The sequence below is a fragment of the Arvicanthis niloticus genome, chromosome 6 (genome assembly GCF_011762505.2).
Source record: "Arvicanthis niloticus isolate mArvNil1 chromosome 6, mArvNil1.pat.X, whole genome shotgun sequence".
NCBI lineage: Eukaryota > Metazoa > Chordata > Mammalia > Rodentia > Muridae > Arvicanthis > Arvicanthis niloticus.
Window position 1 is genome coordinate 6,826,008 of NC_047663.1, and position 23,586 is coordinate 6,849,593.

The 23,586-nt window shown below is 51.0% G+C and overlaps 3 protein-coding genes across 8 annotated transcripts; 2 read left to right on the forward strand and 1 right to left on the reverse strand.

Annotated features, from left to right (window-relative positions):
• The first annotated feature begins 867 nt into the window (after positions 1 to 867).
• Positions 868 to 12,699, forward strand: Slc25a19 (solute carrier family 25 member 19). 4 transcript variants are annotated; one of them, XM_034505196.2, is made up of 8 exons: positions 891 to 988; positions 1,286 to 1,407; positions 4,074 to 4,243; positions 4,420 to 4,575; positions 6,726 to 6,896; positions 9,907 to 10,090; positions 11,075 to 11,205; positions 12,086 to 12,699. In XM_034505196.2, the coding sequence occupies exons 3-8, from the start codon at positions 4,112 to 4,114 to the stop codon at positions 12,266 to 12,268; spliced, it is 957 nt and encodes a 318-aa protein (XP_034361087.1). In that variant the 5' UTR covers positions 891 to 988; positions 1,286 to 1,407; positions 4,074 to 4,111; the 3' UTR covers positions 12,269 to 12,699. The 4 variants fall into 4 exon arrangements, with proteins under 4 accessions (XP_034361086.1, XP_034361087.1, XP_076791592.1 ...); XM_034505195.2 differs by lacking the exon at positions 1,286 to 1,407 and having other exon boundaries at positions 868 to 988; XM_076935477.1 differs by lacking the exon at positions 1,286 to 1,407 and having other exon boundaries at positions 918 to 941; positions 12,086 to 12,412.
• Positions 12,700 to 14,774: 2,075 nt separating this feature from the next.
• On the forward strand, positions 14,775 to 19,723 carry Mif4gd (MIF4G domain containing). 2 transcript variants are annotated; one of them, XM_034505200.2, is made up of 6 exons: positions 14,775 to 14,953; positions 15,722 to 15,853; positions 18,003 to 18,112; positions 18,247 to 18,402; positions 18,516 to 18,608; positions 19,009 to 19,723. In XM_034505200.2, the coding sequence occupies exons 2-6, from the start codon at positions 15,772 to 15,774 to the stop codon at positions 19,234 to 19,236; spliced, it is 669 nt and encodes a 222-aa protein (XP_034361091.1). In that variant the 5' UTR covers positions 14,775 to 14,953; positions 15,722 to 15,771; the 3' UTR covers positions 19,237 to 19,723. The 2 variants fall into 2 exon arrangements, with proteins under 2 accessions (XP_034361091.1, XP_076791594.1); XM_076935479.1 differs by having other exon boundaries at positions 14,818 to 14,962.
• A 504-nt stretch (positions 19,724 to 20,227) lies between these two features.
• On the reverse strand, positions 20,228 to 23,584 carry Mrps7 (mitochondrial ribosomal protein S7). 2 transcript variants are annotated; one of them, XM_034504821.2, is made up of 5 exons: positions 23,320 to 23,584; positions 22,633 to 22,824; positions 22,459 to 22,522; positions 21,410 to 21,577; positions 20,228 to 20,719 (listed from the first exon to the last, which is right to left on the reverse strand). In XM_034504821.2, exons 1-5 carry the CDS (start codon positions 23,400 to 23,402, stop codon positions 20,498 to 20,500), a joined length of 729 nt encoding a protein of 242 aa, XP_034360712.1. In that variant the 5' UTR covers positions 23,403 to 23,584; the 3' UTR covers positions 20,228 to 20,497. The 2 variants fall into 2 exon arrangements, with proteins under 2 accessions (XP_034360712.1, XP_076791593.1); XM_076935478.1 differs by having other exon boundaries at positions 23,344 to 23,533.
• Positions 23,585 to 23,586: the final 2 nt, after the last annotated feature.

Here is a 23,586-nt window from a genome sequence, read left to right on the forward strand (position 1 = left end):
ACTTGGGGAAAAAAAAAAAAAAAAAAAAAAAGGACTGGAGAGATGGCTCAGCGAGAGCACTGACTGCTCTTCCAGAGGTCCTGAGTTCAATTCCCACAACCACAACCACATGTTGGTTCACAACCATCTGTAATGGGATCTGAAGCCCTCTTCTAGTGTGTCTGAAGACAGCTACAGTGTGCTCATATACATAAAATAAATAAATCTTTTTTAAAAACTTGTAAACTGTAACAACTAAACCAGAGATTTAAAAGCATCTAAGTGATATATTAAGAAACTGCAGCAAATGACTTAAATCTCAGTTCAGATAAACGTTTTGTTTGTTTTAGGGGACAGGGTCTCACATAGCTTAGGCTGGCCTTAAACTGTACCAGGGGACGACCTTGAACTACCGATCGTCCTTCCGGTGCCTAAGTTTCCTCAGGGGTACAACCCCCTTAAAGGTTCTTATCCCAAAGAACCTATCTAACCTCGACCCAACTCCAGTCCTAACAATACCAGGCTTCCCGCCATATTTTCCAAATTTAGATGATATGGATTCTGAGACTACACAGATTTGAAAAAAAAAAAAAAAAAAAAGGGTCAAGTTCGGCGAACTCTAACATTCCACAACCCGCCAATGGGATCCGGCCAATGGGAGAGGCCGCCTAGAAGGTCGTAAAAGGCAGCTTCACCCTCCGCACTTTTACGACGTCGGGAATGCGCACGCGCACGTGCTGTGGGACTACACCTCCCAGGAATCTCTTCGCTGCTTCTCGTGGGGAGGGGCTTGGAAGCGGAAGACTACATTACCCAGCGGTACCTTGACTGTGACATTGGATGGGCCCTCCGACGTACAACGATTCGTCCAGCGGCGGGCAGAAGCTGCGCGGTGATTGGCCCAGCATCCCGTCAGTTGCTAGCAAGTGCAGTTAAGTTTTGCTGTTGGGCTACACTGAGAGGTAGGTAGAACTGAGCTTGAGGAGCCCGGCCGAGCCTGAAGTGTCAGGTGAGTGGACCTCTGGCTTTGCTCTCTTCCTGGTACTCTCGGGGGCCGGTACCCCTACTCCATGTGTCGGAACATAGAAGGTCAGGTATCCACGTGGGGCGGGGACGGATGCTCACGTGGCACACCTGACCTCAGGAGCATCTTCAGACACGGAAGGCGAATCCCTCCCACCACCACCACCATCGTTGGCATTTGCACATGGGGTGTCCACTGCCCGGGACTCACGGAGAAGCTCTCCCCACCCCACCCCATCTCCCGGCACGCCTGGACAGTGTACTCACGCGGCTGTCTGCTCAGCTCCTCAACAGATCACATGGGCTCTCGGTTAGTCACCGAAGGACACCTGTCCACCAGTGGAGTCTGATGTAGAAAAGGGGCAGGGTGAAGAAACTCGCTGGCACCCCATCACTGCCAGTCAGGTCAGCAGCCGCCCTGTCTCAATCCTGCATTTATATTTATTTATATTGTAAATCATTTTTAATCTGTTCAGATATCAAGATTATTAGTGCAGGAAGATTTCTGAATAAATAGGTGATTAATTTTTTCCTTTACTGATTTTTGTTATTGGTTTGCGACCGTGTAACCCAGGCTAGACACGAACTTGTTATGTTATTAAGGATGACCTTGAACTCTTGGTCCTCCTGCCTCCAACCTCCCAAGTGCTGGGATTAGGGACTACACTGCCCTGCTCGTTTGTGCTTTTTGTGGAGAATGAACCTAGGGCACGTTACCAAATGTAATACTTTCCTAGCCCTGGTTTGTGTTTCTGTAGTTTTTCTGGAAGACAAACGTTTTTGAAGCTTTGTAGATATGTATGACTTACTGGTTTTCATCATTTAATTTGATGGACAGTTTGAGCCAGGCAGTCATCTCCCACTTCCCACAAGGGAAAACTGAGTATTTTATTTCATTTAAAAGACTTTTTTTTTTTTTTTTAAATTTTGCTGTGAATGAACCTTTTGCCTGCATGCATTGCACCACATGCACGCCTGGGGCAGGAAACGGCCAGAGGTTCAGATACCCAGAGACTGGAATGACTACTGTGAACCTTTTTGTGGGTACTGGGAATCAAACCTAGGTCCTGAGCCAGAGCCTGGTGGTGGTGGCATATACCTTTAATCCCAGAACTCTGGGAACAACCCAGAGACAGGTGGGTCTCTTGAGTTCCAGGCCAGCCTGGTCTACAGAGTGAGTTCCAGGACAGCAGCCAGTGCCTTTAACCACTGAACCATCACTCCAGCCCCGGAGCTGTAAAAGCTGCTTGTAGTTGGTTTATGGGAGAGCCAGGTTTATGGGAGAGCCAGAACTTGAACACCAGTTTTATTTCACTTACATTTATTTACTTGTTATTGGTGTGTGTGTGTGTGTATACATACAGTCACACACATACCACTTGGAGAATGTAAAGGTCAGAGATAGCTTTCTGGAGCTGGTTCTGTCCTTTCACCGAATGGGTCCCAGGGATGGTTCTTAGGTCTTCCAGCTCAGTAACAGGTCCCCTCACCCCCTAAGCCATCTCTGTAGCTGCAGGCTTTTGATTTATTTATTTATTTATTTAGTGACAACGGGTTTGTAAACTCAGGGCTTTGTGCATAAAAGGCAGGGGCTCTACCCCTGAGCTATACCATGATCAAATACACAGCCTTCACCTGTGATGCTGGGGAGTGAAACCCTGGGTCGTGTACATGCTTGGCTGGCACTTTGAATTTTGTCTGAAACTCTTGGGATGAGGTCTTATATAGCCCAGGCTGGCTCCTGGTCCTCTTACCTTTGTCTCCTGTGTACCAGCTTACAGGTGTGAATCATAGCTTTCCTTTTAGCCTTTATGTTAAGAGAGGATCACACTGTATAGCCCAGGCTGGCCCTCACACTGTGGTCCTTCTGCCTCAGTCTCCCTAGGAGTCAAAACCCAGTCTTTTGGACCTGTATCCAGCAATGCAAAACTGCTCATTTCTGGAAATCTGGACACCCCAGCCTCTCCCACCTTGTGCTTGGTTTGAATGGTAGTTTCTGGCTGGGTTCAAGGCAGACTCGCGAGCTTCTCAGCTTCTGTGGACAGCAGGCCAGGACGCCTGCCTCGCTGCTTTCTCTCCTTTCCTCCTAGACTGCAGGAAACTTGAGACTGTGAAGGACTGAGTAGCCCAGTCACCCCTAAGAGGGTTCAGTGACTTAGTCCTCTGCCCTGGTTTAACCCGACTATCCCAGGAGAACCTTCTGGAAAGGTTCCAGGGTGGATGAGAGAAGGAGGGGGACCGAGTGACCTGACCTCTTGGTCACTGTGCTTGTCCCAGCCAGGGGCTAATTTGATGGTTTTTCTAAAGATCTCTCTTTTTTAGATGTTTGGTTTGTTTGGTTTGTTGCAGGGGTGTCTTAGTTGAAGTTCTGTCACTGTGCAGTGATGCCATAACCAGAAGCTTTTTGTTTTGTTTTTCAAGTCATGATTTCTCCATGTAGCCCTGGTTGTCCTGGAACTCAGATCCACCTGCCTCCGCCTCACCAGTGTGTGTGTGTGTGTGTGTGTGTGTGTGTGTGTCCCCATCCCCATGCACATGTGTGCAGAACCCTCAGAGGCCAGAAGAGAATGCTAAATCTCTTGGCACTAGAGCTACAAGTGTTTGAACCATGTGGACACTCTCGTCTGAATTCTAGTGTCCATGATTAAGCAGCAGGTGTTTTTAACTGAGCCACCATCCCTGCTTTATGATTGCTCTTTTCTGTTACTGGATGTAGAAGGTACAATGTTTAAATAAAGGCCATATGTCCATAGGCTTCCATGGAGGCAGGGGAGGTTGGAGGGGGTGTTGTTTTTGAGACAGGGTTGCTCTGTCCTGGTCATTCTGGAACTTGCTCTGTAGACCAGGCTGGCCTCAAACACAGAGATCCAACTGTCTCTGCCTCCCAAGTGCTGGGACTAAAGGTGTGCATCACCACTGTCCTGCTGTGCAGGGTTACATTCTAGTCATGGGAGGACAAGAAGTAGCATCCCATAGTAAGTAATAGGGCTGGGCAGGGGGCTGCTGCAAGGAGCTGGTACTTGAGAAGAGGCCCTAAGGAAGGGTCTTTACTCTGTGGCTTTTACACTTAGCTTGATCCTCATGGGCGTTGGACGGACCAGAGGCAGGGATGGTTGGCTATGATGCCAAAGCAGATGCCAGGAATAACTCCAAGTTGGAGGTGGCGGTGGCAGGATCAGTATCAGGATTGGTCACTCGGGCCCTGATCAGCCCTTTGGATGTCATCAAGATCCGTTTCCAGGTACCCTTTTCCCACTGTTCCTTGTCATGGGCTAGGGGGCAGGGTTAGTCCCAGCAAAGACAGGTCTTAAAAGTCGGAATTCTGTCAAGATGAATGAAGTATTTCTTTTCCTTCAACTTTCCCCTTGTCTTTTGCTCCACCTCCAGCCCCCTGACCTTTTACACTTTAATCCCTAGCTCCAGATTGAACGCCTGTGTCCAAGTGACCCCAATGCCAAATACCACGGAATCTTTCAGGCAGCCAAGCAGATTCTGCAAGAGGAGGGCCCAAGAGCATTCTGGAAAGGACACGTTCCAGCCCAGATTCTGTCCATAGGCTACGGAGCTGTCCAAGTAAGTATCAGGGAACATAACCTGGTCTAGTCCTTGGGGTCACATTGCTCCATGGAGCAGAGAAAGGGCGAGGCAAGTAAGTCTATTGCTTTTGGTGGCAATCCCCACTCTGCCTATTTGCCTTCCTGGGAAATCTGTTCTGACCACCTGAGGATGTTACCAGCTAGCTACACCTTAGGCCTCCCCTCCCTACATCCTGTTCACTTTCCCCTCTCTTGACCCTGAGTGGTAATAAGTTGTACTCCATTTTTCTTCTTTAAATTTCAGGTTACTTTTTGTTTATTGCTTCAGTGGCAAAGCAGGAGGTATGCTTGCTAAACAATTGTTGCCAGGGTTAGAGGCAATTTACAGGAGTCAGTTTCTCCTTCTCCGTCTGTCCTTCTGTCTCTCTCCTTCATCCTGAGAGGTAAATCCTGTTTGTCTTTCTGATTCTCCAGAAGAGAAGGCTATGACAGAACAGGTCCTGGGGTTCACTCAAAAACAGTGAGTAAGCCACAGAGAAAGGGCAGGAGGCTCCTCAGGAGCCAGTGTCAGGTTGTCTCCACGGGACCCTCTCACCTGTTCAAGTCTGCAGCTTACCAGGTTGTCATGTCTGTGTTGTCGAGGTTCTTAATCTGACACACAGTTAGACATTGCACCCTGTGAAGGAAGTCCCCATCATGGTCTCAGGAAGCTTGGCTGACTGGAAGTGTTGGGGCAGCTACCGTCTGAGGGAATGTGGTGTCAACAAAGATGAGTGATTTCCTGTGGTGTAGAGTCCCCTGCCATGAATCACATGGCTCTTCCTAGGTTTGCAGTGGATTAATGGAGTTTCCTGCATCTTCCAAGCCTGGCATAATGACACATACCTGTAATCCCAGCACTTGGGGATTGAGGCAGAAGAAGCGACATGAATCCAAGGCCATACTGCTATACAGCAAATTCCGGCCAGCCAGGCCTCCGCTGTGAGGGAGGCCCTGACTCAGAAAGTGATAATAAAACAGTTCTGTAGGGCTTCTTCTCTCTTCTTTTTTTTTTTTTTTTCTTCTGCTTTCTGTCTTTCTCTCTGTGGTGATTGTGTCTGTATGTACATGTGTGTGCATCTGTGTTCGTGTCTGTAAGCTAGAGTGTCTATATAGGCCAGAGATGTGTCCTCCTCACTCTCCCATGCATTTTTTTTAATGTGGTTTTTCAAGACATGGTTTCTCTGTGTAGCCCTGGCTGTCCTGGACAGGCTAGACCAGGCTGGTCTTGAACTCACAGAGATCCACCTACCTCTGTCTCCAGAGTACTGGAATTAAAGGTATGTGCCACCACCACCTGCTGTATAGTGTATTTTTGTTTGTTTGCTTGTTTGTTTGTTTTTTGGGTTTTCAAGACAGGGTTTCTCTGTGTAACAGATCCCTGGCTGTCTTGGACTCAATTTGTAGACCAGACTGGCCTAAAACTCATGGAGATCCGCCTGCCTCTGCCCCCCCAAGTGCTGGGATTAGTGTCATTTACCACCATGCCCGGCTCTCTGCTGTATTTTTTGAAACAGGGCTTCTCCCTAAACCTGGGGCTCACTGACTTGATTAGACTGGCAGATCAGCAAGCCATATGGACCCTTCTGTCTCTATCTTTGTAACTACTATCTCTGGAATTACAGGCATGCACTGTGGCACCCTGCTTTATATGCAGGCGCTGGAGCTCAAATACTTTACCAAGGAAGCTATTGGTTTTGTTGTTGTCGTTGTTTGTATGATAGAGGAGATGGTGCCCAGGGCCTGTGTCGGCTTGTGATCTCCCACTGAACCACACCTTAGGCTGGTCCACATCTTCTCTTTCTTTCATTTTTAAAGATTTTTCAATTATGTGTATGTGTGTGGGATGTGTGCATGTGAGAGCCAACGCCTCCAGAGACATCAGATCCCCTGGAGCTGGAGTTACAAGCAGTGGTGAGCTTCCAGATGTGGGTAATAGAACTGAATTCTGCTCATAGTGCTGAGCCATCGTTCCAGCCCCCTTTCTTAATCTGGATGCTTAGCTCGACTTGAGTGGTAGGAAATGCATCTTCCCACTCTGCCCACAAGGTAAAGGTAAGGCACCTGAGTACACAGAATGGCCTGAGCCTCCTTCCAGGGGGCAGTTTCCTCAGCGTGCCCTCAGGGGTTTTCCACTTACTTTTGCAGTTTTTGGCCTTTGAAGAACTGACGGAGCTGCTTCACCGAACCAACTTGTATCAAACGCACCAATTCTCAGCGCACTTCGTATGTGGTGGCCTGTCTGCTGGGACGGCCACCCTCACTGTGCACCCTGTGGACGTCCTGCGCACCCGCCTTGCAGCTCAGGGTGAGCCCAAGGTGAGCAGTCAGGACCAGACTAGGGGAGCCGAGCTGAGGAAAGAGCTGCCCTGTCCCTGCAGGATGCAGAGCTGTGGGGCCTTGAGTTCTCAGCTCAGCAGCTGGCTTGTGCAGGTTGTCAGTAACCTGTGCTCTGCAGGGCGCTCTGGTTCATTTCTCCAGCAGCTCATAGCCTTCCGGTGAGTACAGCCTGCGGGACCAAAGCAGGACAGGTGCCCAGCAGTGGGCCGAGTGAAGGCAGGCGTCTGGGGACTGGGAACTTGGGACTCAGGAAAAGGCCGTGATGGCCTCAGGGTTTCTTCATGGGGTTGAAGGAGATGGCGTGGCTAAGTCTAGGAAGAAGTCACTGACATCATCTTAGGGACATTTCCTCGTGTGTGACCAGATACACTGGCAAAAGCAACTTAGGGCTCACCCTGGCTCCCAGTTGGAGGGTGCTGTCAGCTGGTGGAGAATCCTTTTGCTTTTGTCCTTTGACCACATGTGTACAAAGTGAGCCTAGGCCCCCACACAAGAAATAAACATAGTGGCTCCAGAGCTGACGTGATGATTTAGCGCACTGGCTGCTGTTCTAGAGGGCCCAGGTTCAGTCCCCAGTACCCGCAGGCATCGCACAAACACCTGCAACTCCTGTCTCTGGGGATCCAAAGCCACTTTCTGGCCTCTGCAGGTCTTGCATGTGAAACAGACATACCTAGAGGCAAAAAACAAAAAACAAAAAAAAAAACCAAACCAAAACAACAACAACAACAACAACAAAACTGTCTCACGCCTTCTGTTGCTGCAGTGAAACCCCATGACCAAAAGCAAGTTGAGGAGGAAAGTGCTTATTCATCTTGTACTTCCACATCACTGTTTGTCATCAAAGGGACTCAAGACAAGAGCTCACACAGGGCAGGAACCTGGAGGCAGGAGCTGATGCAGAGGCCGTGGAGGGGGCTACTTACTGACTTGCTCAGCCTGCTTTCTTATAGAGCCCAGGACCTCCAGGGATGGCCCCACCCACAATAGGCTGGGTCCTCCCCATCAAACAGTAATAAAATGGCTACAGCTGGATCTCATGGAGGCATTTTCTCTATGGAGGTTCCCTCCTCTCAGACAGCTCTGGTTTGTGTGTCAAGTAAACATAAGACCAGCCAGCATAATGCCCATACACATAAAGTCAAAACGGTAAAAGGCCTTTTAGACATACCAGCATGGCTGTGTCTCTTGTCTGCCCATCCCGTGGCTGCATTGGTGGTGAGAGAACGTTTGGTTTAGAAATGGCTCTAGTTTTGCCTGGCCTTTGTGTTACTCAGATTGGAGATTCCGGTTGGAAAGCATTCTAACGACATTTTGGTTGCAAAAGCAAAGTCCTGTAGGAATAGTCTGGAAGACAGGATTGGGGCAGAGGAGCCAAATGGCTGTGTATGATGATTCATTGGAGAACTGGAGGTTGGGTGACTGGCCTGGGGGAGAAACGGGGTGAGGGGTGAGTTGGTTTCTGCAGTGTGGTGGCTCCTGGGCTAGTGGGAAGGTGGGTGATGACAACCCAGCTTGTCCTGTACTTCCTGTTACTTCCCAATTTTTGGTGAAAGATCATAGAAAGGAAACTGTGGCCACAGTATCAGGCAGGAAGGCATCGTTCTGGGCCAACCTGCTCTGAGCCCTAGCACGGCCGAGAAGCAGAGTCGTTCACACAAAAGGCCCGAGTCACCAAATTTTCAACAGGCCAGCTTCCCTTGGCATGCCCGCAGTCCTCTCAGAGTAACTGGACGCTAGCCTATGGGACATTTTCCGTCTGTCTGCACCCTGCTTCCTGCCTTTCTGGGAAGGATTTTGAAACGAGCCACCCACTCTTTGTGTCGTTCTTGCTTGTGATCTCCATGGGAGACCTGGGCAGGTCTTTGTTGCTAGTGGTTTTCCCTTGACCCCTGGCATAGTGGCCTCCAGCGTTCAGGTGGCTCCCTTTGCAGTCCACAAGACATGTGCTTTTAAAGATTTACTTTACTTTATATGTGTGGGTATTTTATGTCTGTGCATTACGTGTGTTGTGCAGGCTCTAGAGCTGGCGAGCTACTGTATGGGTTCTGGGAACTGAACCTTGGTCCTCTCCAAGAGCAGAACATGTTCTTCTTACCCGCTCTCTTGGATCCAGGGTACATCTGTTTATATGCTCATGAGAAAATAACAATTATGGAAGTTTCTAGATTTTATCGCTTTGTTGAATTTGTTTGGAGTCTGCCTAAGTTGCTCAAGCTGAGCTTGAGGGTGTTTGTTTGTTTGTTTGTTTGAGACAAGGTCTTGCAATGTAGGCCTCCCTGGCCCAGAACTTGCTATGTAGACCAGGCTGGCCTTGAAGTCATACCCGCCTCTCTGCCTTTTGAGTGCCAGGATTAAAAATGTGTACTACCAGCGATGCCCAGTTGGCCGCAAACATTTTTCTTTAAGATTTTGGTTTTGTGTGTACAGTTGTTTTGCCCACATGTGTGTCCATGCACTGTGTACATGCAATGTTCACGGAGGACAGAAGAGGTTGTTGGGTACCCTGGAACTAGAGTTAATAGGCGGTTATTAGCCACTGTGGTGGTGCTGGGAACTAGACCTGGATCCTCTGGAAGAGCAGCAAGTTCTCTTAATCACTGAGCCATTTCTCCAGTCCCTGGCCTCAAACATTTGATCCTCCTGCTTCTGTCTACTAAGTGCTATGACGAGTGTCACCACACCTGGCTGTCCTTTTGAATTTTAGTTTCCTTTTGAGATAGGTCTCATTTATTCTAGGCTGGCCTTGAACTCCTGATCCTCCTGCCTCCACCGGCCAAGTGCTAGGACTGCACCATACGCCATTACACCCAGCCACGCCCCCATCCCAGCCACGCCCCCTTGCTTTTATCTCTAGTTTTCCTAGACTGAAGAGGAAAAGTTACAGTCCTGGAAGCTGGGTTGTAGATAAGAGAAAGATGCATTTGGGCTGTTCTTGGGCAGAATCCGCCTCACAAGGTTCACTCACACTGTGCATGTGCATGGGCAGATCTATAACAATCTTCGAGAGGCCATACGGACCATGTATCGGACCGAGGGCCTCTTCGTCTTCTACAAAGGCTTGACTCCCACCGTGATGGCCATCTTCCCCTACGCGGGCCTGCAGTTCTCCTGCTACCGCTCCTTGAAACGTGCCTATGACTGGCTCATACCGCCTGATGGAAAGCAAACAGGTGAGATGCCCCACAGCCTAGCCCGGGCCACAGCTTCTGAGAGCCTTCAAGGCAATGCATTTCCTGTCGGAAGCTAAGGCCGACTGTCAGCCCCCGGCTCTGCATCAGAGCTAGCAGAACAACCAAGTCCTGCAGCACAGAGGGAGCTTCCTTGCTGCTCTTCCACACCTTCCGGAAGCAAGCATATTTCCAGAGAATGGCTCTGCTGCTGTCCAGGTTTTGTCAGAAGCCCAACTTACAAATTGCAGGGTTTTTTTTTTTTGGTGTTGTTGGTATTGTTTTGTTTGTGTGTGTGTGTGTGTGTTTTTTTTTTTTTTTTTTTTTTTTTTAATTTTTACTTATGTGATTCTTGTTTTTCACTCTCATTTTGGGACTCACAGGCTCTGTGCCTCCTGGTGGGAATGACAACACAGCAGACCCTGCTACCGAGCTGGCTAATGTGCCTGTTGTCACTCTTGCTTCAGTGGCTGTGTCTGGCTCTACAGTGATCAGGTTCCCCTTGAGAAACAGGAATGCTTGTGGGGTCTCGTTCTGTGATGGAGTATGTATGTGGGTATTGTCTGTCTGCTTGTCTGCCTGTGTACTGTATGTCTGCTTTGTGCCCTTGGAGGCAAGAAGAGGTCATTGGATCCCCTAGAACTGCAGTTACTGGCAGTTGTGAGCCACCATGTGGTGCTGGGAGTGAAATCCAGGCCCTCTGGAAAACAGCCAGCTCTCTTAACTGCTGAGCCTCCTCTCTCCAGCCCTGGTTTATTTTATTATTCATGCTGAAATATCTCCTGGAGCTGTAGTTACAAGCAGTTGTGAGCTGCTTGATGTGAGATGCTGGGAACAGAACTTGATTTTTCTGGAAGAGCAGCAGGTGCTCTAAAACCCTAAGCAGTCCCCTTGTCCTGCCCCCCCCCCCCCCCCCCCCCCGCACCGCCCTCCCCCCCATGTTGTTTACCTTCACCTTTCCTTCTCAACATGGTGTCTCTGATTCAGGGAACCTTAAGAACCTGCTCTGTGGCTGTGGATCTGGAGTCATCAGCAAGACTCTGACATATCCTCTGGACCTCTTCAAGAAGCGCCTGCAGGTGGGCGGCTTTGAACGTGCCCGGGCAGCCTTTGGCCAGGTAAGCAAGCCATCCTGTGCGGCTGGGTCGTGAGGGAACTGGCAGTAGTGACTGTCCTTGCTCTGCATTTCTGTAGTTTTATTTCTTTGCATAAACATACCTGCAGATTTTTACAAAAACAAGGTTAGCTTGGTGGTAGTGGTACACAACTTTAATCCCAGCACTTGGAAGACAGAGGCAGGAAGATCGCTAATTTTGAGGCCAGCCTGGTCTACAGAGCAAGTTCTAGGACAACCAGTGCTACACATGGAAACCTGTCTCAGAAAAAAAAAATTAAAAATAAGGTTACACAATGCAAGGTTGTGTAACCTTATTTTTCCATCTACCGAGGCGTCCCGAAGAAAGCATTTGAATTTAGATTGGGAGAAACGGCAAGGCCCTAGGACACAGGCCCTTTTCCTAAACTAGTGTGATCTGGCTGGAGGGAGGGAAGGACGTTCATGGAGGACCAATGTTGAAATGCCTTGAATACCAGCCAGACTTGGAACTTGGACTTGATTCATCATCAGGTGTCCTTGGAGCACAACACAGGGAGGGCTGTGTCTTGGGGACATAGGCCAGGCTAGAGGTGGGCACCGGTCAGGGAAGAGCTAGTGATGGCCTTATTCAGACCTGCTGACCAAGGGGAGCAAGAAGATGAGACGAAGACTCCAAGATGGGCCAGAACTATCACTGCACCACGGAAACCAGTCAGGGACTTCCTTACCAGGAAGGTGCACTCTCCAGCTGCTGACCCCAGGCCCGTCTTCAGTCACAGCATACACTAGAAAGAACGAAGAACGACCTCATCCAGGGCCTTGTTCATCCAGGAGCTGACTGCGCTGGGCAGTCCTGGTTTTAGTCACTGCTTCCTCCTCAGCCTCCACCTTCCTCTCCCCAGGTGCGGAGCTACAGGGGCCTTCTGGACCTCGCCGGGCAAGTGCTACAAGAGGAAGGCATCCTGGGCTTCTTCAAGGGCCTGACCCCCAGCCTGATGAAAGCTGCACTCTCCACCGGCTTCATGTTCTTCTGGTATGAGCTCTTCTGTAACCTCTTCCATTGCATAAGGAGGGAGGACAGATAGTTGAGGCAGGAGGCGCCTCCCCCAACAAGACTTGGCTCTGAGCTCATACTGAACAATGGCTGCTGCCCGGTTGGCATCCTGGCCAGCTGTGTGAGCATGAGAGTCATCCAGAGCTGAAGGCAGAAGAAGGCAAGGGTCTTTGCTGAGCAGAAGGAAGAGAGAAGAGACTGCTTGCACTGTAGAAAGAAGGCGGTGGTGGAGGAGCCTGGTGCATGCGCCTCACCTTTGACCAGCCCAACCCGGAAGGAACTGGCCATCTTTTTTTGCAGTCTTGGTTTTGGGGAGTAAGCTCCAAGTCCTGGTAGGACCACACTGGAGTGCAGATGGATGGGGTTGGGCTCTTTGCACAGTTCTAACCTCCATGGCTTGGTCTACTTCTCCTGCCAACTTATTTAATAGACATTAAAGTAAAAGGTGCGTTTCTTGTGTCACTCCTGTAGCTTAGGAACCACATCCCAGCTGAGGGAAGATGATGGGAGGGCCCTTTCTGGCTTGCAGCCCTGAGGTAGCCGGTGCTCATCAGCACAGGGGGGAAACCCTATCATGTGGGTAGCTCTTAATTCCCAGGCCCAGACCTTTTGTCTGTGAGGCTCCAGGACAGGTCAAGAAAGAAATGGAGACAGAACAGCTCCTAGGCAGAAGGCAGGAAGTGAAGGGGACGTGCTGAGTGTCAGACAAGAGTGGCTCCCCTCTCGCTGGGTGCAGGTTAGCCCTGCTGCATGCAGGGTACTCAGGCCAGGGGCTGTCATCAGTTCTGCATGCTTGCTGCACACTCTGTCCTCTAATCCCAGATGGGCCTCAGCCCAACAGCCTGCTGAGGCGTGGTTGGCACCTTCTAGCGGAGCCAGGGATCAGACATAGGTATCTAGATGAAGAATCACATGACTGCCATCTTTCCCATCCTCAAGCCTAGCCGTGGGGTTGGTCTCTAGAGGGAAGGGAGGAGAGGTCTCTTGACTTTGTGGGATTCCAGTCCCTGCCGTAACTTGGAATGTAATGCCTGTTGGGAATGGCCCTGATCTTGGAAACTGGAGCTCTGCCCTGCCTGTCAGTCCCACTCCTCTGTGGTCCATTGTGGCCCTCCGATAGTGGTTGAACCTTTTCTGATCTTGGCTCCTGATTCTGCCAGCCCAGGATGGCTTGGGAGGGCTTCTGAGGCGGGGGGCTTGACTTCCTGGACTTGGAGCAGCAGGAGTGTTTTGTGATCCGATTCCTGGAGAGATGTGAATAAATTTATATTCCAGAGAAGGAACTGATTACAGACCATTGTAAGGATATTATCTGTCTCAGGGCTTCTACTGCTGTGACAAACACCATAGCCAAAAGCAAGTTGGGGAGGAAAGGGTTTATTCGGCTTACACTTCCACATCACTGTTCATCACTGAGGGAAGTCAGGACAGGAACTCAAACAGGGCAGAAACCTGGAGGCAGGAGCTGATGCAGAGGCAATGGAGGGTGCTGCTTACTGGCTTGCTCAGCCTGAGCCACCAGCCCAAGGATGGCACTACCCAAAACGGGCTGGGCCCTTCCCCAACAATCACAAATTAAGAAAATGTCCTACAGGCTGCCTGCAGCAGGATCATATGGAGGCATTTTCTTTGTTGAGGTTCCTCTTCTCAGATGACTTTTAGTTTGTGTCAATTTGACATAAAACTATCCAGCACATTACCAAGTCCAACTAGGGGAGCCTTCCTTGGGGTTACTTACAGGAGCAAAAATGACTCAAAGACAGCTCCATCACCCAAAGCTCAGCCTAGCATTGCTGAGCTCGTGAAAGCTGGGATCATGAAGCAAACTGTGCAGTCTGTAGGCAGCCCAACTGGAGAGTCCTCCAGGCAGCTCAACGGGTCCCAGCCTCTTCAGGTCAATTTGAACCGTCTCAGAATGTGCTGGGCAGTCCAGCTTATGGTACTGCTTGCACACGGGTGTGCTGGCTTCAGCCTTTTGAGGCCACATAGCTGGTTTGAGTGCAATTCGGCCATCCCTCGATGCTTTTACACCCTATTATTAGGGAGGGGCTTCCAGGAGCCTGCGAGAGTGTTCACTTCCCGTCCTTAGAACATCCTGTATCTTAATGTGCTTCCCTGAGTGGTGGGATGTGATCTTTAACTTTTATCTTAACCTGGAAGATTCAGGGTCGGCTGTCTGATTTTTTTTTTTTTAATGAAATCTTATCGAAGTAAATTCCGTGCTCCTCGTTACCCTGCCCTCAGGAGCTTCTTGTGCTGCCACAGAGAGTTCTCTTTTGAGAACTATTACCGAGTGCTGTGGCAACTCTTAAAACAGCCGCGAGCTTTGGCTCCTGGTCTCACGCACGCAGCAGTGGTGCTCCAGATTTCCCCCAGGAAAGACCCAGAGTCCTTTATTTTGGCTGCCCCTTTGATTTAAAACTTATTTTGCCCTGAGTGGCAGGAGAGAGCGTTGCCAGGGTGTGCTCCGGCCCTTACCCTCCTCTTTAACGGGGCAAATCCCTAGACGACTACGCCCCTCCTCCTAGGCAGGCCACGCCTTCCTGAGGCTCCTCCCACTCTGATCGGCCGGGGAGTCTCTGACCCAGTTCACCTGAGCCCGGCAAGGGACATGGTGACCGGGAGTGCGACCCGGCTAGACCAAGGACTTCATGCGAAACGCGGGGCGGGTCCGGCCCAGCGCTCGGAGGGTTTTGCGGTCAGAAACAAGGCGAAGGTGCGCCGGGTGAGAAGGGGACAGGGGCCGGTGAGCTCGCGGCGCTCGGCAGTGGCGATGTCGCAGTTGTCGGGTGCTGATCTGTCTCCGCGCCAACCGAGGGAGCGGCCCGGGGCGGCGGCGGGGTGCGGAGGCGAGGGCAGGCCTTGGCCGGCAGGCGGCGCTAGCGAGTCGCCCGGCCGCCGCAACGCGAGATGAGCTTCGCCGCCGCGCGGTACCACGCCGGGCGCGCGCCGCGCAGCGCCCGAGACGCAGGCGCCCTCCCACGCAGGCCAGCCCTAGCCCAACGGCTGCAGGGGTGGGCTCTGTAGGCTGAAAACACTAGCAAACGCTGGGAGCGAGGGACTCGGAGCCCTGCTGGTATCAGGATCTGCGGCTTGGACTGAGCCAGCATCCTCTATGCTGGGTGATATGGGCGAGTCTGACGTTTACCTCTCTCCACACCCAGTTGAGTATTTGCTCCCCTAAATTTACCCTGAGACTGACTGCTAATAACCCAGATCGTGCTGCGACCGTACGTGAATTCCCGCTTCATTTCTCATATATAATCCCAGAAGCCTGGGCTTCCTTCGGCCGAGCAGCAGGTGTCGACTTGATGCTCAGGTACTCCGGCCCGAAGCCAAGTTTGGCACTCAGCCAACCACTGATCGCGACAGAAAGTCCAGTTCCACCGTCCCAAGGCCTGGTCTGTCCGGCCCAGCGCCTGCAGGACTAGAATCCGGGGCTTTGTGATTCACACTCGAAGCCTCAACCGTCTTTGCTTCTCAGGTGCTGTCATTAGTTTCAGGCCAGTGAAAAGCTGCCTGGGCTAGACCGTCATGGGCGAGGCCAGTAGAGATGACTATAAAATCCAGTCTTTCGATGCAGAGACTCAGCAGCTGCTCAAGAAGGCGCTCAAAGGTGAGCCTACCACCTGCCACTTAATGTGTGTCAAGTTGACACAAAACTATCCAGCACGCTGCCAAAGTTCAACTTGGTGAGCCAGTGAGGTTCCCAGACCCATATTCTGTTTGGGTAAGAGCCTCAGTGGGGGCTGAGGCCCAGAGCCACCAATGCCCAAGCCCTTCCTTGGATCTCAGAGAGTAAGTCACAAACTAGTTCTCGATCTGGAAGGCATGCTGCATTTAAGCCAGTATTTTGGAGAATGAATCACAGAGTTATATCTAAGATCATAACGCCTTTAAGTCCCCATGAAAGGGGACGCTGCTTTCTCTTTAAAATCTTTGCATTTGGTGAAGTCAGCACCCTTGAATGTACAGAGATGCCTGGTTTGGACAGAGGTCAGAGAATCAGCCTGGCAGAGGGGAACAGCCTGGCCCTTCCGTTACAGGACACAGGTTTGACAGAACAATTAGCAATTGCTATCATGTGCTAAGCTAAACATTTTGGAGACGTCTCCGTTACAGCTACTCGTGTCTGGAGCCTCTGTGGTTTGAGAACACACAGCCACGCTTGTGGTGCATGCCAGTAACCCCAGCAGATTACAGACGTAGGAGGATTAACACAAATTCAAGGCCAAACTGCTCAACAGAGAGAGAGTGCTGGGTTAGGAGAGATGGCCCAGTGGTTTAGGACAGTGTGCTGCACACCTTTAACCCCAGCACTCAGGAGGCAGAGGAGGCAGAGGAGGCAGAGGCAGAGGCAGAGGAGGCAGAGGAGGCAGAGGAGGCAGAGGAGGCAGAGAGGCAGAGGCAGGTGGATCTCTATAAGTTCCAGGATAGCCAGGGCTACATAGTGAGATGCTGTCACCAAAACAAAACAGAAAACCATAAAGCACACTTGACTCGCAGAGGACCTTGAGAGGCTCAAGGTCATTGGTAACTCCGTTCCCAGGATCCCATGCCGTCTGATCTCCGGTACCAGGCAAACACATGGTGTGCATACATACACACAAGCAAGATATTCACACATATAATATGAATGAACCTTTAAAATATTACACGGTGAGCTCCAGGCCAGCCAGAGCTAAATAGCAAGACAAGACTATCTCAAAAAAAAAAAAAAAAAAAAAAAAAATTTATAATTCTTGGCATCCAGTGTACATCCATCAAGTGCCAGAAAATAAAAGACGTGTAGCCTAAGAAACTGCTTCTGCTTTGGTCTCCTGCAGCCTCCTAATCCTACATCCATTTATTTAATGGCACGGGATCTCTCCCTGGCTGGCCTACAACTCAGAGATTGGTCTGCCTCTTCCGCCTAAATATTAGGATAAAAAGTCCGCACCGTACCTGGCAGAGCACAAATAACTTATTTATGTGTACACCTACCTGTCTGCATGTGAACCACACATACGCTGTGCCTGTGGGCTAGGAAGGGTGTCAGGTCCTCTGGAACTGAAGTTCTAGGCGCCTATGGGCGCAGGCGTGGAAGCCGGGAATCAAACCTGGGTTCCCTGCAAAAGCAAGCATGCTTACTCACCGAGACATTGCTTCAACTCTCCATTTTCTGACTGGGCAACTGGGGTCCTGACAGTGAAAGCTGCCCTAGGCATGGTTACAACCACCCACCTTCTCTGGAGAAAATGTTTTTATTGGTTTGGTTTGGTTGTTTTGCCTCCAGTCTTTGGTCCACACATAGCAGACATAGGGTTTTTTTCCCTAAATTACTCTCTTTACACCTTCAACTTTGACTTTTTTTTTTTTTTAGACAAGATCTCACTATGTAGCTCTGATTGACCTGGAACTTGCTATATAGACCAGGCTGGCCTGTCTCTGCCTCTCAGGTCATAGGATTATGGGTGTGTAGCACTCAACCCAATTCCGTTCTTTGGAGACACAGTCACATGTATCCCAGGCTATCCTGGAACCCCTGTCTTTACCCAAGGGTAACCCTAATGTCTTGATATTTCTTGCTTCTACCTCCTCAGTGCCTTGCCGCTGGTTTTCCCTTCATGTCTTAAGCATGTGTTGGGGGTGCCCTAGTTACTACAAATATCCCCAGTCCTGTGTGTGGTGGTGTAAAGAAAAACAAAGCCCACTTCAATCCTCATCAGATAAGGGGCAGATGTGATTAACAGGCGGCTGTGACTCCCCTCCTGTCTCTTGCCCAGATCCAGGTGCTGTGGACTTGGAGAGAGTAGCCAACATGATTGTGGACCATTCTCTGCAGGACTGCGTATTCAGCAAGGAGGCGGGACGGATGTGCTACGCCATCATCCAGGTTCGAGGGCTGGCAGCGAGACTGCCCTGAGGCTGCCCCTCAGCGTCAGGCTGGCCACCAGAAGTGTCTAGACAGACTAGGGCAGGTAGTGAGTGGCCAGTGCCCTGCTTACCTCCCTCTCTTCTGGCTCACAGGCAGAGAGTAAGCAAGCAGGCCCGAGTGTCTTCCGCCGTGGGCTCCTCAACCGGCTGCAGAAGGAGTACGATGCCCGGGAGCAGCTTCGAGCATGCTCCCTGCAGGGCTGGGTCTGCTATGTCACCTTTATCTGCAACATCTTTGACTACCTGAGGGTGAGGCAAGGGAAGTCACCTGCGCAGCAGTGAAGGCCTGTGTCCCAAGGCCAAGGCTGGACGGCTCCCAACTGTCACCAATGCGGCTTTCCTGCTGCTTTTGCTCCCCACAGGTGAACAACATGCCCATGATGGCCCTGGTTAACCCTGTCTATGACTGTCTCTTCCAACTGGCCCAGCCCGAGAGTCTGAGCAGGGAAGAGGAGGTGAGTGACCGTCGACAAGGCTGTGGAGGCCTTAGAGGGCACTGCTCCTCAGCCGAGGGCCCAGCAGGGCATCTGAGGCCTGTAACATCACAAGACAAGCTACAGTGGCTGGAATTTATCCAGAACACAGAGGCCGAGGCGCTACCATTGGAGTCTTGTACTAGGAGTGACAGCAGCTGTGCCAGCTGTGGGTTCAGATGGCCCAGAAACCAGCTGAGAGTCGGGTTTACAGAAGAGGGGGGTTAAGTAACAGTTTGTGGAGAATGGTCAGAATGTTCTGGACAAGCCCCTTTTGGTAAGAGTTGGGCCATGCTCCCTGGTGTCAGGATGAAGCACGGTCCTCAGCAGGTGCTGTCACCTCCTCCCTCTGGCTGAGCAGGCCTTCCCACTGCCCCTGCAGGTGGACTGCCTGGTGCTGCAGCTGCACCGGGTTGGGGAGCAGCTGGAGAAGATGAATGGGCAGCGCATGGATGAGCTCTTCATCCTGATCCGGGACGGCTTCCTGCTCCCAGTAGCCCTTAGCTCCCTGGCCCGCCTGCTGCTGCTGGAGATCATTGAGTTCCGGGCCGCGGGCTGGAAGACCACGCCCGCTGCCCACAAGTATTACTACAGCGAGGTTTCTGACTAAGCTCCACACGCCTTCCTGTGACCCTCCTTTCAAGCTGGCACCTGAATCCTTGCTTCAGTCCCTTCTAGGCTTTTCTGACTGCTGTGGTTCTGCCCTTTCCCTTCCCTCACTCTGGAGTTGTGGAGAAATCAAACAGACTTGTCTCCTGGCTGAAGACTGTCCTGTCTTCCTCTGCCTTCAAGTCCCTTTAGCTTCCCACCACCTTCCACCTTGGCTGGGCAGGGAAAATCAACTAACCACCACTGAACTGTTACCACTGGTGCAACATGACCTTGGTGCCTCAGTTTTCCCATCTGTAAAATGGGCAATTATAGCCATTGGTGGAATGCTTTGGGATGTTAAGGGCAAGTTACAAGAGAAATGGTGTTTTATATATTTTATAGAGACTTTTGTGGAGATAAGCCTGTTTCCTCCAGTCCATTTTCATGAGTGACTGCCTCACCAGGTTGGGGTGAGAGTTTTCTAATAAATCTTTTCTGAACCCAAACTGCATCTTTCCATAGCATCCAAAGGTGTACCCCAAGCTGAAGGAAGAGGGGTTTTGTTATGTTTTTAAGAGTTATGTATATGTGTACACTGTTGCTGTCTTCAGACACACCAGGAGAGTGCATCAGATCCCATTACAGATGGTTGTGAGCCACCATGTGGTTGCTGAGAATTGAACTCAGGACCTCTGGAAGAGCAGTCAGTGCTCTTAACCACTGAGCCATCTCTCCAGTCCCAGAGGTCTTTATTCTAATCCAGACTGGATTAGATCCTGAGTTTCTTGGAGGAAATCTCTAAGGAGACACACTCTGTCTTTATGGGGGCGGGGAAGCAGGGAACCAATCTGCTGAGGGGTTTCCCATGTGAGAGGCAGCTTCGCTTGACCCATACCACCCAACTTCTAGCCAGCACAGAGAATCAAAGAGCTTCACAGGATGAAGACTGCATTACAAACAGCACTCTCCATCCTTAACTTCCTTCCAGAACTTTCCAACAGGACAGTAGCTCAAGTGTTTTTAACATTTATTAGTGGTGCTGTAAACATAGATCCTTTGTTTGCACACACGTTCTGTGTACCATGTGCCTGCCTGGCACCCACAGCAGTCAGAAGGTGTTGGAGCCTTTGGAAGAGGAGTTACAGGTGGTTAGTGAGCCTCCACGTGGGTGCTGGGAACCAAACCAGGCCGTTTGCAAAGAGCAGTGCTTCTACCCACCGAGCCGCCTCTCCAGCCCGCAACGGTTTCTCACGCATGTCCTTTCCATCCCTCCTCTCCCACTACCACCAGCGGTAGTGGGCCAGGGCGCGGTTGGCCTCTGCCATCTTATGCATGTTGTGCTTCCTCTTGATCACGGGACCCCGGTTATGAAAAGCTTCCAGCAGCTCATGCGACAGCTTCTCTGGCATCAGCATGCGGCGCGGCTTATTCTCGCGGCACTCTGTGATCATCCATTTCATGGCCAGGAACCGCCGGCGCCGGTCAGCCAGAGGCACAGGGACCTGGACCAAGAGGCAAGCTGAGCTGGGCCTAACAGAAGTTACCGTGTACTGTCTGTGGACTACTCCTGGGATGGGCCCTGAGGACAGAAACCCATCTCTTCTCAGACTTTTCTTTCTCTCAGGGACCTCTGACTAAAGAACATTCCCGTGTAAGCATTAAGCACTTTTCTTCACCAGAGGAAGCTTTGTCAAGTCGACACAAGCACCAACTGGGAAAATCTTGCTGCCCGAGCCAAGCCAGCTGCTTCAGACCAAGGGTACCTAAAAACACGACTTTTTGTACAAGAACCACTTGCCTGGCACCCACTTCATACCACACACCAAAGACAGTGAAAAAAAAAATCCCCTGATCTTAGGAGCTAATACTAAAGGGAAAATAACCTATAATAATACAAAGTAGTTAACTGCTGAGATAGGGACCACTACTTCAGATCAGTAATGATGAATGGTCGTGGGTCCAGGACTATTTCAAACAATGGAGAGTAAACACAGTCCTTTACCAAGAGTTCATAGCTTAGGCTATAGGACACTGGACAACTTGTCCTCTGCCTGTGGCATTTATACTTTGGGCCTCAGACAAGCAGATTCTGACAGTCCCCAATTTCTAGGGTTATTACACTTGGCCCATCTCTGGACACTCTCCTCATACCCCCCACCCCAACCTGTCTCACAGGCAGGCTCCCCACTCACCTGGTAGAAGTGGCCCCCTTTGAGGATAGGCACCAACCCAATCACAGGCTCACAGTTTTTCAGTGCCCCGTGGAAGATCCTGTAGGGGTTCCGTTCAATGGCGGCCTGCTCCTCGGCGGAGGCAGCACGGTACTTCTCAAACTGCTTCCTCTTCACAGCTTCCAGAGTCTGCAAAGAGACAAGGCTGTTCGGGCCTACGTTCACCAGCTCACCTGAGAGAGTGCACACCTGTGACTGCACTTGGGGGCTGGAGGCAGGAGAATCAGGAGTTGAAGGTTATCCAAGTGCACAGCAAGGTCCAGGCTAGACCGTGCCCCACAAGATCCTCTTTCAGAAAAAGTAGAGTTTAAATGTCTCCTGCTTTGCTAGACTATGACACCAAGAACAGGCTGAGATTATTCTTGTTTTGAGACAGGGTTTCCCTGGGTAGCCCTGGCTGTCCTAGAACTTACTGTGCAGATCAGGTTGGCCTCAAACTCACAGAGATCCACCTGCCTCTGTTTCCCAAGTGCTGGGATTAAAGGTGTGAATCACCACTACCCAGCCAAGAACTTTTTTTAATGATGACAGAATGGGAAACTTCTGGAGGACTTTGGTGGAGGTAAAACTAGCTTTTGACCACTCTGACCTCAAACCTTTCCTGACTCTGCCTCTTTTGTTGTTTGGTTGTTCCCCAAGCCCCACCCCAAGATTAGGTAGATTAGGTCTCACTATGGAGCTCTGGCTGTCCTGGAACTCAGAGATCTGCGTACCTCTGGCTCTTGTTTTTAAGACAGGATCTCACTATGTAGCTCCGTTCTAGAATTCACTCTAGATCAGGCTGGCCTTGACCTCAGAGATCTGACTTGTCTCTGCCTCTTGAGTGCTGGAATCAAATGCCTCTCTAGTGATGGGATTTGAGGTGGGCATTATTAATCCCAGATCTTGGAAATCTGAATGACAGGAATAGATACCTGTTGCCTAGTTTTGAAGCTATGGTGTAAAACGTAGACACAGAAGAAAGCCAGAGGGAAAAGAAAGAAAAACCAAAGAGGAAGGAGCAGGCTTACCTGGGCCATGAGGGATCGGGCCAGAACTTTGTTGCCTCCCTTCATCATCATGTTGGTGAATTTGCTTCAAGGAGAAAACCATGTTTAGCTTTCCAAGGCTGTACTACGGATCCCTCAGCAGAAACCGTCCCCGGGCTCGTTGCAGCCCACAGAAGAGGAGCATGTGCACCTCACCTGATGACAGGGTCTGCGAACACCGAGCTAGTTTCAGCGGCAGCCGCAGCTTTGATGAGCTGGGTTTTCTTGAGCTCCTGCTCATACTTCTCCTCTTCGGTGAGTTCCGCCACCGGCTTGCGGTAATATTCCTTGTCAATCACAGGATCCTTGAATTCGGGGGCATAGCGGCTCCACCTCACCTGTGTGAGCCTGGGAGTGGGAAAAGGAGGAAGCAGACGAGAGGACTCCACAGATGAATCTGTGACTCCACAACAGTCAACAAGGTTGACTTAACAGTAAGCCTGCTTGCCATCACGCTGACGAGGGACAGCCGCGCTGGGAGCGCAAGCTAAACCTGACAATGGTTTTGACTCTCACAAGAGGTAGGAAGCCCCCTCCAAAACTGGCCATTTCCTTTGCAAGCCCCACTTTAAGCCGGCTCTCCCCAACCGCCTAGGCAATCCCAGTTCTGAGATCTCTAGCAGGGGCGCACTTTCGGCTCGGGGTAGATCCGGACTAGGTCATCCCAGCCCGTCAGGCAAGGGGCCAGCTACTAAGCCCTCAAACCGGCCCGTCTAATGCCTTGAGTCAGCCATCTCGGTGCCCCGCCAGGACTCAGCGCAGCTTGTCTGTGGCTTCTTTCCTTTGCCCAGGTCCTCCCGTAAGAGCCCGAGCGGCAGCCCCGGCTACGCGGTGCCTTCTCACCCTGGAAGGTTCCACACTGCACACCTCACTCCCAGGGCCAGCCCGGACCACCGACGCGCAGCCCGCAGTGCGGGGGCAGCCATCTTGGCCGCTGTCAGGACCTCGGAGGGCTGCCCACGGCGCGCCTGAGTGAGTGGCAGGATACGGATGAAAACCTGCACCGTCTGCTCAGGTGTGGGATTTACGTCAAGGGTGTCCACCGAGGAAGCAGCAGGAAAATACTCTCGCCTTCGCGGTATCCGACACGGTCCGGCGCGCCTGTGGACC

Excerpts from the sequence above, each read along its gene's own strand:
- Mif4gd (XM_034505200.2), top strand. The coding sequence starts at position 15,772 with ATGGGCGAGGCCAGTAGAGATGACTATAAAATCCAGTCTTTCGATGCA. Across the intron at positions 18,403-18,515 it reads ACATCTTTGACTACCTGAGG|GTGAACAACATGCCCATGAT; the intron begins GTGAGGCAAGGG and ends TGCTCCCCACAG. Across the intron at positions 18,609-19,008 it reads GTCTGAGCAGGGAAGAGGAG|GTGGACTGCCTGGTGCTGCA; the intron begins GTGAGTGACCGT and ends CTGCCCCTGCAG.
- Slc25a19 (XM_034505195.2), top strand. The coding sequence starts at position 4,112 with ATGGTTGGCTATGATGCCAAAGCAGATGCCAGGAATAACTCCAAGTTG. Across the intron at positions 4,576-6,725 it reads TAGGCTACGGAGCTGTCCAA|TTTTTGGCCTTTGAAGAACT; the intron begins GTAAGTATCAGG and ends TTACTTTTGCAG. Across the intron at positions 11,206-12,085 it reads CCCGGGCAGCCTTTGGCCAG|GTGCGGAGCTACAGGGGCCT; the intron begins GTAAGCAAGCCA and ends TCCTCTCCCCAG.
- Mrps7 (XM_034504821.2), bottom strand. The coding sequence starts at position 23,402 with ATGGCTGCCCCCGCACTGCGGGCTGCGCGTCGGTGGTCCGGGCTGGCC. Across the intron at positions 22,825-23,319 it reads GCAGTGTGGAACCTTCCAGG|GCTCACACAGGTGAGGTGGA; the intron begins GTGAGAAGGCAC and ends TCCCACTCCCAG. Across the intron at positions 22,523-22,632 it reads TTCGCAGACCCTGTCATCAG|CAAATTCACCAACATGATGA; the intron begins GTGAGGTGCACA and ends TTCTCCTTGAAG.